At 42.9% G+C, this 18,734-nt stretch overlaps 1 protein-coding gene across 1 annotated transcript in view; it reads right to left on the bottom strand.

The window, feature by feature from the left end:
- Window positions 1-18,734, bottom strand: part of CDH2 (cadherin 2) — a 266,906-nt gene that overhangs the window by 23,379 nt on the left and 224,793 nt on the right. Inside the window, exons 9-13 of the mRNA XM_075270599.1 lie at window positions 17,099-17,284; window positions 16,241-16,494; window positions 14,944-15,086; window positions 6,703-6,936; window positions 3,130-3,363 (exon numbers count right to left, since the gene is read on the bottom strand). Of these exons, the coding sequence (XP_075126700.1) occupies window positions 3,130-3,363; window positions 6,703-6,936; window positions 14,944-15,086; window positions 16,241-16,494; window positions 17,099-17,284 (1,051 nt within the window). The remainder of the gene's footprint in view (window positions 1-3,129; window positions 3,364-6,702; window positions 6,937-14,943; window positions 15,087-16,240; window positions 16,495-17,098; window positions 17,285-18,734) is intronic.

Here is an 18,734-nt window from a genome sequence, read left to right as displayed (position 1 = left end):
AGGAACTGGTGGAGATTTCCGGTTAGGTTATGTTCACACAGATTTTTTTTGCAGGTGGATTTTGACGAAGAATCCGCCTCAAAATCCGCCTGCAAAAATGCCTCCCATTCATTTCAATGGGAGTCACTCACAGTTTTTTTCCGCTAGCGGAAAAAAGGTGACATGCCCTATCTTCATGCGGATTCCATGGCTGAGTCAGCCACGGCACCCACGGCTCGAAACGCCTCCTGTTTAGGCCCATTCATCCGGGCCTAATCAGGAATAGGATGCCAATGCATAACCATGTAATAAAGCCACATGACGGAAAAAGGTGAACTAACCCTAAGTCTTGGTGCACTTTCCCATTTGTTAAACTAGGTTACTGCAGCATAACTTAACTGATTTACTTCTGGACTCGGGGAAAGCTGAGTGACAATCCCCATAGTAGTTGCATTAGAAGCCATATTTGAATGGCTGAATAGAATTGTGTACACCCGTCACATACAACGCTGTCATAGCCTTCTCCTGGAAATGATGTACTGCACTTATACAGATATTGTCTGCTGCCAGTAGCTGTAAAGTGCCCGGTGACATGCTCCGCGTAATCTGTCATTATGATTTGCAAAAGATCATTTATTAAACATTTTATACTTGACATTTGTATCATTAGTATTATTTCTTAACCCGACAATACATGTAAACAATAAGCAGGCTCGCATTGAGAATCTCAGCCTGCTTCTCCCAATACACATGACATGAATTCAGATGATGATAAGATCCATCACCACTGCAGCAATCTTAGTAGTACCAGAGGAAAATACAGTACTGCTAGAATTATTTATGTGGTTTGTGGATTGCTCTTTTTAGCTGGGCTACATGTGTCTTCCTCAGTGTGCTGGCAGCAATGCTGTTCTTTTCCTATTTGATCATTGAGGCGAGCCTCGTTCTTATTCTTGGAATATCTGCACATCACAAGGCAAGAGTATTCACTAAGTAACTTGCCTAATGCAGTGAAACCAGAACTTGTATATAAAGTGTGTCTAGTTTTTAAACAATAATAACTTATTCATAAGTGTAACTTCTTTGTCTGGGTAAGGCCCTGTTCACATTTGGTACAGCCCATAGAAAGTCAGAGTACATAGCAGATGTATTAATGGGGCTCCATTCACATGCCAGAGGTCAAGAGTGTCCTTTTGTCCTTCACTGAGCTGTATACTGTACGTTGATATACTTGTCTATGGGACTTAAGCCATGTTATTGTTGAGGCTGGTCATAGCCTCTATATTATTCCTATGGTAGGCCCAGTAGCCTTAATAAGTCTTCCATAGGAACAGGACAAAGAAGTTATGGGGTCAGTTGGAACTGGCTTGGGGGAAATTTTTCTAACTTTAGCTGTGGGTGTTTGGCCACACAATGCTCAATCCACTCTGATCATGGGCATTAATGCCAATGTACAACAGAGACCCCCTAGTTATGCAGAGCGACCGTCAAATCTAGAGTTCAAAAGTCAATGCTTCACCAAAGTTCCGTAGAGCAATTGTTTTGTTTAGAGATACTGTCATCCTTCACTAGGGATAAGTAGTCAGGACAATCAGAACAAAAGTTACTGCCAGACTATTTTATGTGAATATAAGGGGGTGGAGCTAAACAAGACAGGAAGTGAGTGGTGTAAAGGGGGAGGGTAAGGTGGGGGAAGAGAGCGGAGGTGTTGGAGTCCATTTCAGTGATCCCCAGGTGCTCCGCGTGGACACCTCTGATTGTGGTCTAAATTGGCAAGTACCCTGATAACATTCCAATAGATACCAATTGCCAGAGATCCTAGCGGATAGTACTGAAATAAATAATTCCCATACTTCTCCATTCTATTCTGTTTCATTAAGGCTGCCTCTAACTAATCCATCTCGAATAAGTAGGTTACTTTATCGAGGACCAGCTGTGGATCTTTCCAAGAAGGACAGCTGTGTGAATTTTGGACAGAGTTAGTGAGTAGTGTAGATGGTCAATCTAATGCATGATTGTGGTCGGGGGGCAAAATACATCTTCAAAGTGGGAGTAGAAGTGTATATATCTTTTAATATTCTGAAATAATATAGGAGACTGCAATATTACATACAAAGATATATAGACAAAAAGACCTGCTGTCAAGTACCAAATGCTAAATGACATATATTATTTGATCTTCGCAGTGTCCCGAGAGGTTTGTATTTTATCAATCTCCTGCATATTTAGATGTTTGGGACTGCAAATATTCCCTAAAATTTCCAATATTCTGTGTGTCTATATACTGTATAGAGATGAATATTTTTAAATTATGGATATCAAAGAAAAATGTTTATTCCTAATATCAATGTCACTACCCCAGGCTGCCCTAACATACGGTAGAATAGAAGACTTAGTTACAAAGTTAAAGACAGGTTCATCTAGTCCAACATAAAATCTGTACCACCCTCTGCTCGCATGCGGCAGTGCAGGAGGCGTGTGCAATTTGGTTCCTTGCTTAAAGTCTTTGGTTGCACTGTGTGAAGTCGGCTCTAGTTCTGTGATTGAATTTCTACCACACCCGTCTTCTGCCCTTGTTTGCCACTGTTCATGAAGTGGTTAATTCTGGTCTTGCCGTGTGATTGACAGCCTGTCTACCTATTAACTCCAGGGTGGGTTCTTCCTCCCTATTTATGCTTGGCTCACATTCACACTGGTGCTTGCTATTTCCTTGTGCGTACTTGCTTTTTCTCTTTTGTTATTACTTATATTCAGATTCTTGACCTCTGGCTTTCCCTATTGACTATTCTCTTGGATTCCGATTTCGACACTTTATTGCTCGACTGTTACTAACCCCTGGCTAGCTGACCTCCCTTTGTTGTTATTGTCTTGTCTGCGTTTTGTGTGCCACGCATATAGGTAGGGATTGTCTCCAAGTTGCCACCTATTGCATAGGATAGGGCCAGGCAAGAGTAAAGGACAGTGGGGGCTTCAGCTTAGGGCTCACTGTCTCTTGTGCCCCTTTCTCCAGGGTTTCCAGCAGCTTCTGGGGAATTGCTATCCAAGCAATTCTCTAACACATTTAAAACGCATTCCCTGGTTGCACTCCCCTAGCTGCACCCCTGCCACAGACATACATACATGCTACTGTTCAATGTTAGGTGTACTTACTTAGCAAAATGATGATGCACAGAAGAATTGCAATGATGGCTCCTGTCCCCAGACCTGTGCCAATGATGGGAGCCACTCCACTACAGTATCCATTCATGTCACAGGAGCAGACTTTAACTCGGAGATATGAAGTGTTTGATAAAGAAGGGTTTCCTGAATCTGTAATCTGGATCGGAATGTTATAGATTCCATCATCGAGGGAGTTAATTTTCAGGCTGAGTTGGGCATTGTCACCTAAGAAACAATTGTATTAATTGTATTATTGCATTGAAAAATGAAAGTATAAATGTGGTCATTGTATATGAATGATTCAATTTAATAAATACATGGATTCAATCAGACTTACCTTAGATTCACATGATCGAGTGTCACTCACGTGTGTTGTAGATTTAGTGGCCTGAACATCATACAGGGAGAGGGACTCTTAGCGTTATAGTCATCTAGGCTGCTATGAGTCCCTGCGACATACTGTACCATAGTGAATATAGTACAAGGCAGTATGTCGCTGGGAGGCAGGGACTCAATAGATGACTATTATTTTAGGAGTTCCTCTCCTGACATAATGTTCAAGCTGTTAAACCCACATGGATCGCGTTTCGGTCATGTGAATCTGGCCTTAGACTAACATTAAATTATACTTTGAGTAAAATAAACCCAGAAATGTACAGTATATACTTGACTATGCACAGCACATACAGGGGCTGTGAATGAGAATATCATATGTAATGCATCATCAGAAATGAACATTCATTAATTATCAATGGAAAAGGGGTTATTGACTATAATGTTACAGCAAATCTATTAATCTGTACATTGAATTCCATACATCAATATTAGGGCTCAACACATGGCAAAACATGACATCATAATGAGAATGTTGCCAGACAATTTGCAATGCTGCCATTTTTGTTGGGTGGGAGGTGAAGACAACCTACTGCGGTATGATGTTGGGGTCCTAGGTCCAAATCCAGGCATTATTTACATGGAGTGTATATGTTCTCCCTATTTTAGTGACTATTTTCTCCAGATACTCCCAAATATACTGATAGGTTAATTTAAAAGTGAAATGGTGAACTCCAATGGGACGCGGAATATCTTGAGTGGTGATAATCTATGTACAGTGCTGCAGAATATATTGGGGTTCCATAAATGACTAAGGGTGGGTTAGCATTACCGTTATTTAACGTTCACTGCTTTCATCCATCACAAGATGAAGCAATGGACATTGAAGGACAGAGGCACACGGCGCCCCCTATGCCACCCCTATGTAAAAAACATTATGAAAGCTTTCTTCAGTCATGTTTTTTTAAATTTTTCAGAGTCCATTACTTTCTTCCTATGACAGATGACAGCAACGGACAGTGATAACAATAATGTGAACATACCCTTTAACAAAGTATAACTAATTTCTGTAGATTCAGATTCAGAATTGAAAGAATATCAGTTTCCATAGGGTAAGAAGCAATGTATGGCGTGCATGGGTCAGGAGGTTCTAGGTCATAAAAGGTTCCATAATGTGCCTTGACAATTAGGACCACACAATTAAAAGGCTCCCTACAAGGCAGTTTTGCTTCTTATGTATCACAAACACGATTGTGCTGCAGCAATCCTTTAATGTTTCTTGTTTCAGAACTTAGAATAAATTGGGTTTCTGGTAGAGAGTCTTTATATGGGAACACAGCATCCATTCTCTTAGTTTAGCGAGCTGCAAGTTATACTGCAAAGATCTTAAATGAGGAAGTTTCAGCACATAAAAGATTTTACAAAGTTCTTTTGAAAGAGAACAACTATTTACCAGCTATAATATCTCCTTGCAAAATGGAAAGCACATTCCTCTATAAACCTCAGCAATATATTTTGCAGATAACAAAACAAAGTAAAGGCGCTGGGTTGCACTTAAAGGCTTTTTCTATAAAAGTAACAATAGCAGATCATTTTTCACAGCTATGTATACAATGTTGTATTAAAAAGGCATGGTAACAAAGCAATCATCAATATCACAGTTCATAACATTAATAGTTGTGGGAGGATATACAACTAGAGCAGCAGGTTCAATTTGTCTGCATACAAGAAGTCTAATAGACAATGCCGAAGATAAAAAAAACAAACTATTTACTGATTCACATATACAACATTCATATTTGTTGGGAGAAATTATATTTTACCTCCTTTCTTCCATATTGCTGAGTATAATATGGTTACTTTCGGAATAATATTCTATTTACAGTGTATTTAGTTTGAATGTACATTACCTTGTATAAGGAGCTAAAATATGCACGGTCCCTTAATAAATTGTCATATCCATATTCAGACTTGCCCCCAGGGGAGCAAGTAAATTTCCCCGGTGGGCCCCTAAGCCAGGAAGGGCCCCATGTCCACGTACTCTGGTCTACCAGTGCACAACACAATACACTTACTATACTACAGACAGATTCAATACATCATTACCAATCCAATACATAATTTACCCAGGTTATTATTACATAGATCCGTTATGGCGAACCCATGTCACGGGTGCTAGAGGTGGCACTCAGAGCCCTCTCTTTGGGCACCCATCCGTGGAACAGATTATACCACTGTGCAGCAGATTATACTGTGTGGGGGCCACTGTAGAGCTGATTGTTCTGTGTGAGGGCCATTGTGAAGCAGATTGTACTGTGTGGGGACCACTGTGGAGCTGATTGTACTGTGTGAGGGTCACTGTGAAGCAGATTGGACTGTGTGGGGGTCACTGTGAAGCAGATTGGACTGTGTGGGGGTCACAGTGGAGCAGAAAGCTCTATAAAGCCACATTCGTATGACCATATTTGGCAGGTCTGTAATTGTGTGCAATTGTGGATCCGCACATTATTAAGGTTAAACTGCCATATTGGCACTTTGTGATAAATTAGCGGACTTTGGGTTGCAGTTTGGGCACTCAGTCTCTAAAAGGTTCGCCATCACTGACATAGATGCTTCAGTGGCTGAGAGTCAGTGTTTTGCTACTGCCTGAGCCTTGCTGCTATGTGAGACTATATCCCTGGCCCACAGAGCTAGAGGAACCCCCAATTCAAGGCTAGAGACAGAAGTCAGACCCCCAGGACAGAAACAGCCTAAGGCAAGGACTAGGCAAAAGAGGATCAATAAGGTCAGATACAACGGGTCCTTCAAATGAATTTTATTGATAGGCATTAGGCACTCCAGTTCAATATTGGTCATTGAACTTATGGGGCACAGACTAATGAGAGTCCATACAGTATATGTCCGCATGTGACTCATGGGATGAAGCAGAAAATGTTATATTCCAAAGGCTTCCTGTGTAGAGGGCATGTTTAGGTGTGTTCCTCCTTATAAATATGGAACATATCTTATCTAACACTAGTGTATGAAATGTCCGTCTGATCCTATGGTTATGGTAACAGTATATTGGGTCTTGTGAAAAGACTGTCCTTAGCTACTGCCCAGATGAGCAGTTTAGTATCTGGGTCCTTATGTGCTGATATCATACTGCTGGTAAACAAATCTGTTGTGTTTGTTACATGCTGAGTCCAGACCCTCTAAAACTCTGCGCCTGGTGTCTCAAATTATACATACCATTGATCCTGGTAATGGTCCAGTTTTTCTTAATATCCAATGGGCTGAATGGAAGTTCAAAGATGAATGGTCCTGCATTAGGGTTAATATCAGCATCGATTGCGGTAATATTAATTGCATTTGGATCTGGTCGTTCACAAATTTCCACTTCTCTTGGAGAGACTTGAGGAGCGTTATCATTTATATCTAGTAAAAAGATCTGTAATGTGCCCGTGCCACTCATGGGAGGAATACCTAGAAAAATGACATCAGATCGGTTATGAATAAAAGCAATAAAACGTCTTTCTATGAGCTTGACTGCAGACATGAAGTCTAAATCATCAAGTAATTCTAGTGATGGGTGCTTAGTAATTACCATTGGTAATAATACAATAAAGCTGGGTAATTCTACATCTGACTGGCCATATGTTTTTGGACAATGTCCAAATCAGCATGCATCTGCTTGACCGTTTTTACAAATACGTATGTGATTATAATAGCTGTGGGTCATTGGGCAAGATTAAAGAATCAATATTTGACCTCTGATAGTGTCAAGGAGAAAATTCCACTTGAATAAATTCCGCTTGGCTAATCCTACACCATGCTATACCTATGGGAAGAATATGCAACTCTGCCTTCCATGATGTAATTAGGAAGACAGTTGCTGCCTCATTGTTGCAAACCAATAGAGGGCGCTCACTGGAATGTGCAAGCCCGTTTTAAGACAGGATTCCAGTGAAACAACCCAATAATGGCTGCTCCCTTTAGCCTCATGCCCGACCTTCCAAGAGGCCTTTGTTTAGCAATGACGCTGGATGCAAAGTGGAGTGCTAAAGGCTTAACAAGTCTCCACACACCTATATGGTGGTCTCTCCCTAAGGAGTGACAATATCCCCCGAACCCTGTCTAAGCCTCTCACCTATACCAGGTTATAGTCCTCTCTACATCGGGCTGATGAGATCCAACCAGATCGAAACAGCTGTCCTCGATTGAGAGACTATACCTGGTATTAATCCCAGCGTCATTGCTAAACAAAGGCCTCTTGGAAGGTCGGGCATGAGGCTAAAGGGAGCAGCCATTATTGGGTTGTTTCACTGGAATCCTGTCTTAAGACTTGCACATTCCAGTGAGCGCCCTCTATTGGTTTGCAACAATGAGGCAGCAACTGTCTTCCTAATTACATCATGGAAGGCAGATTTGCATATTCTTCCCATAGTTCTTTGCAAAGTGGAGTGCTAAAGGCTTAACAAGTCTCCACACACCTATATGGTGGTCTCTCCCTAAGGAGTGACAATATCCCCCGAACCCATGCTATACCTGTCATACAACTGTATAGAAAAGAGTTTTTCTGTACTAAAATCACAGGGCTGGGTAATTAATCAAAAAATAAACCGTAATCGAAGGTTAACTCAATTAATGGATGCGAACTTGATGACAATAATTATTTCAATTATTTTGCATCTATGCCATTCTCTCTAAGGGCTAGTTCACACGGGGCCAAAGGGGCGGATTTTGACAGCGGAATCCACGTCATAATCCGCCCCTTTACAATGGTGGTCTATGGAGACCACTAGCGTTCTTTTTTCCACTATCGGTAACTGCCAATAGCAGAAAAAAAGAAGCGAGCTGCCCTTTCTTCAGGCGGATTCCGCCTGGCAGCCACAACCTCCGGTGTCGACCCATTCATTTGAGCCGACTCTGGGGTGGGGGAAGCCGCGACTGCGACATCGTGGCAGTCGGGTTTTGACCATATTTTGACTTGGCTCCCCGAGTCAAAATATGGTCAACCCCCCCCCCCCCCCCCGTGTGAATGAGTCCTAACACTGCCATTGGCTAGAGGATTACTGATATGTGAATAACCAAAACTAATCCAATGGCATGGAATGGCATATAAACAGGGAACATGGCAAATAAAAAAGGCATTTTCTAAAATAATTGTTCAATTAATAGTGATTTTGATTTGGGTCATAATTGCCAAGCACTATCTTAGATATAGGTTATCAATATCAGATCACTGGTGGTCTGGCACCCAGAAACCCCACCAATCTGCTGTTCTGCAGCTTATAACAGAAAATGGAGCAGGAAGCAGACAGCTTTGTATAGTGGAGACGATGAGTTGCTGCAGCTTAGCACCTACTCAGGTGAATAGGAACTGATCTGCAGTATCCTGATCTGGCCCCCACACAGAGAAAAGAGCTATCTGCTTCCTGCTCTATTCTCTGTATGTAACTGCTAAGAACAGCTGATTCATAGGGGGTGCTGGGTGTCAGACCCCACCAACGTGACACTGATGACTAGAGATGAGCGAACACTAAAATGTTCGAGGTTCGAAATTCGATTCGAACAGCCGCTCACTGTTCGAGTGTTCGAATGGGTTTCGAACCCCATTATAGTCTATGGGGAACATAAACTCGTTAAGGGGGAAACCCAAATTCGTGTCTGGAGGGTCACCAAGTCCACTATGACACCCCAGGAAATGATACCAACACCCTGGAATGACACTGGGACAGCAGGGGAAGCATGTCTGGGGGCATAAAAGTCACTTTATTTCATGGAAATCCCTGTCAGTTTGCGATTTTCGCAAGCTAACTTTTCCCCATAGAAATGCATTGGCCAGTGCTGATTGGCCAGAGTACGGAACTCGACCAATCAGCGCTGGCTCTGCTGGAGGAGGCGGAGTCTAAGATAGCTCCACACCAGTCTCCATTCAGGTCCGACCTTAGACTCCGCCTCCTCCGGCAGAGCCAGCGCTGATTGGCCGAAGGCTGGCCAATGCATTCCTATGCGAATGCAGACTTAGCAGTGCTGAGTCAGTTTTGCTCAACTACACATCTGATGCACACTAGGCACTGCTACATCAGATGTAGCAATCTGATGTAGCAGAGCCGAGGGTGCACTAGAACCCCTGTGCAAACTCAGTTCACGCTAATAGAATGCATTGGCCAGCGCTGATTGGCCAATGCATTCTATTAGCCCGATGAAGTAGAGCTGAATGTGTGTGCTAAGCACACTCATTCAGCACTGCTTCATCACGCCAATACAATGCATTAGCCAGTGCTGATTGGCCAGAGTACGGAATTCGGCCAATCAGCGCTGGCCAATGCATTCTATTAGCCCGATGAAGTAGAGCTGAATGTGTGTGCTAAGCACACACATTCAGCACTGCTTCATCACGCCAATACAATGCATTAGCCAGTGCTGATTGGCCAGAGTACGGAATTCGGCCAATCAGCGCTGGCTCTGCTGGAGGAGGCGGAGTCTAAGGTCGGACCTGAATGGAGACTGGTGTGGAGCGATCTTAGACTCCGCCTCCTCCAGCAGAGCCAGCGCTGATTGGCCGAATTCCGTACTCTGGCCAGTCAGCGCTGGCCAATGCATTCTATTAGCCCGATGAAGTAGAGCTGAATGTGTGTGCTAAGCACACACATTCAGCACTGCTTCATCACGCCAATACAATGCATTAGCCAGTGCTGATTGGCCAGAGTACGGAATTCGGCCAATCAGCGCTGGCTCTGCTGGAGGAGGCGGAGTCTAAGATCGCTCCACACCAGTCTCCATTCAGGTCCGACCTTAGACTCCGCCTCCTCCGGCAGAGCCAGCGCTGATTGGCCGAAGGCTGGCCAATGCATTCCTATGCGAATGCAGACTTAGCAGTGCTGAGTCAGTTTTGCTCAACTACACATCTGATGCACACTCGGCACTGCTACATCAGATGTAGCAATCTGATGTAGCAGAGCCGAGGGTGCACTAGAACCCCTGTGCAAACTCAGTTCACGCTAATAGAATGCATTGGCCAGCGCTGATTGGCCAATGCATTCTATTAGCCCGATGAAGTAGAGCTGAATGTGTGTGCTAAGCACACACATTCAGCACTGCTTCATCACGCCAATACAATGCATTAGCCAGTGCTGATTGGCCAGAGTACGGAATTCGGCCAATCAGCGCTGGCTCTGCTGGAGGAGGCGGAGTCTAAGGTCGGACCTGAATGGAGACTGGTGTGGAGCGATCTTAGACTCCGCCTCCTCCAGCAGAGCCAGCGCTGATTGGCCGAATTCCGTACTCTGGCCAATCAGCGCTGGCCAATGCATTCTATTAGCTTGATGAAGCAGAGTGTGCACAAGGGTTCAAGCGCACCCTCGGCTCTGATGTAGCAGAGCTGAGGCTGCACAAGGGTTCAAGCGCACCCTCGGCTCTGATGTAGGAGAGCCGAGGGTGCACTTGAACCCTTGTGCACCCTCAGCTCTGCTACATCAGAGCCGAGGGTGCGCTTGAACCCTTGTGCACACTCTGCTTCATCAAGCTAATAGAATGCATTGGCCAGCGCTGATTGGCCAATGTATTCTATTAGCCTGATGAAGTAGAGCTGAATGTGTGTGCTAAGCACACACATTCAGCTCTACTTCATCGGGCTAATAGAATGCATTGGCCAGCGCTGATTGGCCAGAGTACGGAACTCGACCAATCAGCGCTGGCTCTGCTGGAGGAGGCGGAGTCTAAGATCGCTCCACACCAGTCTCCATTCAGGTCCGACCTTAGACTCCGCCTCCTCCGGCAGAGCCAGCGCTGATTGGCCGAAGGCTGGCCAATGCATTCCTATGCGAATGCAGACTTAGCAGTGCTGAGTCAGTTTTGCTCAACTACACATCTGATGCACACTCGGCACTGCTACATCAGATGTAGCAATCTGATGTAGCAGAGCCGAGGGTGCACTAGAACCCCTGTGCAAACTCAGTTCACGCTAATAGAATGCATTGGCCAGCGCTGATTGGCCAATGCATTCTATTAGCCCGATGAAGTAGAGCTGAATGTGTGTGCTAAGCACACACATTCAGCACTGCTTCATCACGCCAATACAATGCATTAGCCAGTGCTGATTGGCCAGAGTACGGAATTCGGCCAATCAGCGCTGGCTCTGCTGGAGGAGGCGGAGTCTATGGTCGGACCTGAATGGAGACTGGTGTGGAGCGATCTTAGACTCCGCCTCCTCCAGCAGAGCCAGCGCTGATTGGCCGAATTCCGTACTCTGGCCAATCAGCGCTGGCCAATGCATTCTATTAGCTTGATGAAGCAGAGTGTGCACAAGGGTTCAAGCGCACCCTCGGCTCTGATGTAGCAGAGCTGAGGCTGCACAAGGGTTCAAGCGCACCCTCGGCTCTGATGTAGGAGAGCCGAGGGTGCACTTGAACCCTTGTGCACCCTCGGCTCTGCTACATCAGAGCCGAGGGTGCGCTTGAACCCTTGTGCACACTCTGCTTCATCAAGCTAATAGAATGCATTGGCCAGCGCTGATTGGCCAATGCATTCTATTAGCCCGATGAAGTAGAGCTGAATGTGTGTGCTAAGCACACACATTCAGCTCTACTTCATCGGGCTATTAGAATGCATTGGCCAGCGCTGATTGGCCAGAGTACGGAATTCGGCCAATCAGCGCTGGCTCTGCTGGAGGAGGCGGAGTCTAAGATCGCTCCACACCAGTCTCCATTCAGGTCCGACCTTAGACTCCGCCTCCTCCAGCAGAGCCAGCGCTGATTGGCCGAATTCCGTACTCTGGCCAATCAGCACTGGCTAATGCATTGTATTGGCGTGATGAAGCAGTGCTGAATGTGTGTGCTTAACACACACATTCAGCTCTACTTCATCGGGCTAATAGAATGCATTGGCCAATCAGCGCTGGCCAATGCATTCTATTAGCGTGAACTGAGTTTGCACAGGGGTTCTAGTGCACCCTCGGCTCTGCTACATCAGATTGCTACATCTGATGTAGCAGTGCCGAGTGTGCATCAGATGTGTAGTTGAGCAAAACTGACTCAGCACTGCTAAGTCTGCATTCGCATAGGAATGCATTGGCCAGCCTTCGGCCAATCAGCGCTGGCTCTGCCGGAGGAGGCGGAGTCTAAGGTCGGACCTGAATGGAGACTGGTGTGGAGCGATCTTAGACTCCGCCTCCTCCAGCAGAGCCAGCGCTGATTGGTCGAGTTCCGTACTCTGGCCAATCAGCGCTGGCCAATGCATTCTATTAGCCCGATGAAGTAGAGCTGAATGTGTGTGCTTAGCACACACATTCAGCTCTACTTCATCAGGCTAATAGAATACATTGGCCAATCAGCGCTGGCCAATGCATTCTATTAGCTTGATGAAGCAGAGTGTGCACAAGGGTTCAAGTGCACCCTCGGCTCTCCTACATCAGAGCCGAGGGTGCGCTTGAACCCTTGTGCAGCCTCAGCTCTGCTACATCAGAGCCGAGGGTGCGCTTGAACCCTTGTGCACACTCTGCTTCATCAAGCTAATAGAATGCATTGGCCAGCACTGATTGGCCAGAGTACGGAATTCAGCCAATCAGCGCTGGCCAATGCATCCCTATGGGAAAAAGTTTATCTCACAAAAATCACAATTACACACCCGATAGAGCCCCAAAAAGTTATTTTTAATAACATTCCCCCCTAAATAAAGGTTATCCCTAGCTATCCCTGCCTGTACAGCTATCCCTGTCTCATAGTCACAAAGTTCACATTCTCATATGACCCGGATTTGAAATCCACTATTCGTCTAAAATGGAGGTCACCTGATTTCGGCAGCCAATGACTTTTTCCAATTTTTTTCAATGCCCCCGGTGTCGTAGTTCCTGTCCCACCTCCCCTGCGCTGTTATTGGTGCAAAAAAGGCGCCAGGGAAGGTGGGAGGGGAATCGAATTTTGGCGCACTTTACCACGTGGTGTTCGATTCGATTCGAACATGGCGAACACCCTGATATCCGATCGAACATGTGTTCGATAGAACACTGTTCGCTCATCTCTACTGATGACCTATCAAAGATAGGTCATCATTAATTTAATCTCAGAAAATCCCTTTAAAGCCTTGTTCTTTGCATTATCATCACTTATAACATTGAAACTACATAAAAGCAGCTACTGCAAGGCAACAATAAGAGACTGAGACTGTAAATACAAGTATTTAATTTTAGAGGTCCATGCGAGGCACCCAGTGGAGCTCAGGCGCCATTGTATAGCAGCTGAGTTTTATTCATTTATTATGGTAGAATTTTTATTGTTCATTGAGCCTCAGCCTTTATGAGAAGCCTATGATATGCATTAGTCTAAATGTAATATTTGGAAAACATTACAATTTCATGAGCCCTCATAATGTTTATCCCTTGATCTGTGCATTTCCAATAAGATGGTATCAATGTAAAAAGCAATTGAATGAGATTATAAGGATGTGCATATACACTATGGAGGGGGGAAAAAGCAGGGGTAATGTGAACAAGCAACGGTCGACCTTTCTCCTTTTTGGCACACATTCAGCCATATCTGTGGAACAATATGACTGTAGTTGGTTTTATTTTAATTACAATCATGATGAGGCAATATATTCTCAAGCATACTCATAAACTATCTGTATCCACTTCAACAGAGCTGCAGTATAACACAATCATTTAGGACTGATTTGTCATGAATGCATTACAAAGAATGGGCCATAGAAATTAACAAAACATTTTAAAAGGAAAGATCCTTCTAGAGAGATAACAATGTATCAAAACCTCCTGTTTCTATGGAAACCGCTTAAATATGCCTAAAAAAATGTTTATTGTTTCTATTTTTAAGTCCAAAAAGCAGAAGACAACTAATATTAATTAATATGAGATTAATTAGTTCTTTTGGAAAATGACTAAATATAGTGGCCCACATTTCTTAATAGTTAGGGAGCTAGTTACTACCTATTAGTTGGCTTACTTTAAAGGGATTTTTTTTTAAAGGTATCAATGTCCTATCTAATACATGACCTTCCCCTCCTCATTCAAGTGTTCATATCAGCAACCAACACCAGAATTAACACAGATAACGGACCTACTCCACAGCCCCATTCTCTTTATAGTGGCTGAGCCTGGTACTGCAGCTCTATCACTTATAAATGAACTATTTATTCTATAAAAGATTTATTAGAAAATGTCTTATATTCCCGTGTGCTAGCCATTTAAAAGTTTCTTTGTACAATTGGAGGTATGGAGGTAATATTTTTAACGCAATTGGGGTGCATATTAAGCACCCTCCCCTATGCTCCCTTATTGAGCTGGTTACGAAAATGTGCCTATTTTAGGTCAGAATTCAGATACAGCCACCATAGTAAATTCCTCCCAATATATTTTACTCCAAAACACAAATCAGGATATTCAGTATTACACCCTTTCTGGCTATAAAAGAAATGTATCTTCTGACACAGTAATAAAACATATTCAATCAATCAATATTCAATATTAGTACATACCGCTGTCCGTGGCTAGAAAAGTTGCATTGTACATGTTGTTCTTCACATACATGGATTCCCTGTCCAGAACTGCTATAGTAGTAATCTGTCCATTTACAGGGTCAATTTTAAGCCAGTTTGCAGGATCAGAGAGCTTTGAGTACCTAATAAAAACAGTAAAATTGGATTTAAAAAAAACGCTTATTGGGAATACTTTTAGCGGCAACAAACCATTTAGTGATAGTAAAACTACAGTACATTATGTAGTTTACATCGCTTAGTACTTCGATCTCCCATGTGGACACAAAATACAGAATAAAAAGAAGTCAGATTATAGATAATTATATAATTATTATTATAGATATTGTATAACTTTACAGAGACAGACGGATATCTTCGATAGATACTATACAATGTCCCATATTTACTAAAGATATCTATTAGATACATAGCAGAAACCTAAATTGAGGTTACAAAATGAGTCAGACTCATCCCATTGAAACACCAAATTGCAAAAAGTTATACCATCTCCTATTTTTAAGTCAGCTAATATAAATAATAATAAGTAAATCTAATTTCAGGACTTGACAAAAAACATTTTCACACAATATCATTGCAGAGATTTGCCAAGAACTAGAAAACCCCTATAACACACCAAAACAAATCCTCATCCTCTGTATTACCGTATATACTTGAATATAAGCCAAATTTTTCAACACGGTTTTTGTGCTGAAAAAGCCCCCCTCGGCTTATACTCGAGTCAAGCAAAAAAAAAAAAAATTATTATTTTTTTTTTTCGGGAGGGGTGTCTATGACCAGCCCCAATAGTAATGCATAGAATCTCCCATAAAATAGTGAAAAAAAAGAAGCTTTAAAAAAATATAATAAAAAATAAAGTAAATAAAAGTTCTAAATCACTCAATCCTAAATACCCTATATTCAGCCAGGCTGAATTCCAAGTGGGGGTGGGTGGGCCCAGTCCTCAAGCTCAGGGAAGGGGCAGACAGGCAACCAAAACACCCCCTCCCCTTCCCCAGCACCCAGAAACTACTGCACCCAAAAATTCAGACCATTTTCATTTTTGAAATTTTCTAGTAGCTGCTGCATTCCCCCCCCCCCCCCCCTCGGCTTATACTCGAGTCAATAAGTTTTCCCAGTTTTTTGTGGCAAAATTAGGGGCCTCGGCTTATATTCGGGTCGGCTTATATTCGAGTATATACGGTAGCTCAAATGTAAATACAGTTGTAAACACAAGAATATTAAAAAGCTTCATACAGTTGTGAAATAGAAAGAGAAATCGATAAGCTTTGCAGTTTACCTAACTGTTTGCTGCATATAGCGATCCGGATCCTGTGCATTGAATGTTACAAGTACACTTCCAGGCATCAAACCTTCTTCCTTACGTTCAACCTTAGGATTTGGGTTGAAGTATGGACTCTCGTTGACATCAATGATAGTAATGGAGACGGTGGCTGTTGACTGTGGAGGATGATGGATGCCTTTAATTAAAGGCACTTGGTTTTCTGCAGCTACTGTTAGAACAAACAACCTATTGGTCTCAAAGTCGACCGGCTAAAAGCAAAATGAAAAAAAAAAATGCAGGTTAGAAAAACATTATTTGAAGCTATTTTGATTTTAAGACTAAATCGTACTAATAAATGTAACCAATGCAATATCATTTGTACCAATTGTGTATTTATGGAAATAAAAATTTGAGAAAATTGGGTGTTCTCTATATTTCTGTTTATTGAATTATCGGTCAGGTGGGAGGGCTCAATAAGTCACATAATCAGTCATCCCATAATGCTCCCATTCTGGGGAAGACAAGATGAGCCAAGAGCCAGAGATGCTTAACCCAAGAGTTCTGGTATGAATAGTGTTTTTGCCTTGAGATACTAGGCAGTAGACCTGTACCCTAATAGCAAGGTACACTATACTGTGTAGTGTTCAGATGACCAGGACTTGTTTTTATGTTTTTTTGGACCTATATTGTATAGCTGCTGGTCATAGATGGAGATATAAATCTGACCACTGGTCACTGTAAACCTAAAATGCCTGTTTGGAACCGAATTTCTTGGTGAGCCAACCATCTTATGCAGGAGATGGTGATCCTATGAGCGAATTAACCCCCTAATGGTGCCCAGGGTGTAGTCTATTAATAGTAGTAGTAGCTTACCTTGACTACAGTGACCAAACCATCATTACTGTTTGGATCTGTTCTAATGGCGAAACGTCCAGTTGCGTCACCGCTGACGATCCTGTACACTGTGTTCCAAGCACTGGTGTGCGGCTGGTCCTTGTCTGTAACTGTAAGATTGGCTACAACAACATCAACTCGATTTTCAGGCACTTCTCCATAGAACTACATGTCAATGACAAAAAAAAAAAGAAGAAAGAAAAAAATGTCACATAAGATTAAAATTTTTTGAAGGGCTACAATAATATTTAGATAGCCACATAATCAGAAAATAAACGAAGAAAATTCCTAGCGATTATCGCTTTAGGAGAACGTATTAATTGACTGTCATTGCATGGTATTGTCATGGACTCTTATCTCCTCTGAACAGTGCATTGTCTCAGAACTAATGCTTTACTTATCTCATTCAGCATGGCACTGACTTGCAGGTAAAGCTCAGTCGTGAAAAGATTATTATGTGTAATAATATGAAGTTAACAGACAGGCTAAGCATCACAAATGTTTAAATAAGTCATGAAATGAAGCGCCATTCCTTAGCATTTAATGCTTTTCAAAGAACACAAATATCTGAGTCAGTGAGAGATCAAAGGGACGGCGGAGCATTGCAATGCACTGAAAACAAAATGAAGGCCATTACGGCTCATTCCTTTATAAACTAATGTAATTACAAGCAAGGCAATATCATCCTACGCAGTTCAGATTTTCAATCTACGAGAGTCCAAAGTCCAACATTATTTACATTCTTTTCAGGAACACAAAAATGAAGAGAAAGGGAGAAATCACTGGTATTTCAAGGGATAGAACAATGCTTATGGTAACATTACTTCTTTCTTCCAGATCTTTAATTTCTAAGAAGACCCTTCAGCACTTCCATCATCTCAGTTCAAGAGGTGCTGCTCTACTGAATCCAGCACAGTTGGGATTTTATTCTGTAGCCCCTACCAATTATTTGTTAGTTTCCGCACCCAATATGCTAATGAAGCTGTCTAGTGTCAGGGGGGTGGTCTTGGTCTCAATAGCTAAATATCTAGTTAGCATAGTGGGTGTCAATATACTAGCACCCATTACCCAGGAACATTGGGGATTAGGGAAAAAATTCCAACTGTGCTGCAATCAGTGGAGCGCCACCTAATGATGGGGGTGTTGAAAAGTCTTCTAGGGGTTTCCCCATCTAGACACCCATTTCTCGGACTGAAGCTGCATGAGGTTGCTCGCATACAATGGATGTCACTCATGGAATTAGTAATCTAGTAATTTTTAATAGATGCCACTGCATGGAACAGCCTGGTTTACTTTTTAGCCTCGGAATTGGAGACCCTTCCTAGCATATACTTTAAATGGACAACTAAGAGGAAATGTGACGGCAGCATTAGTTGAATAAAATAATAAACTCTGCTTTACTACTAAGGGTTGGTTCACATACGCGTTGGTATTCTGTCTGGGAAGGTTCACATGGGGACCCCCCCCCCCCGAAACGGAATACCAAACGCAATTGCAAGCACTGTGCAGTAAAAGCACATGGATCCCATAGACTATAATGGGGTCCGTGTGCTTGACGCGCACTGCCCGCACGAGTCACGCAGACAGAAAAGTAGATTGTGAACTACTTTCCTGC

This window comes from Leptodactylus fuscus, chromosome 4 (assembly GCF_031893055.1).
Source record: "Leptodactylus fuscus isolate aLepFus1 chromosome 4, aLepFus1.hap2, whole genome shotgun sequence".
Taxonomy (NCBI): domain Eukaryota; kingdom Metazoa; phylum Chordata; class Amphibia; order Anura; family Leptodactylidae; genus Leptodactylus; species Leptodactylus fuscus.
This window is presented reverse-complemented; position numbering and strand designations above follow the sequence as displayed.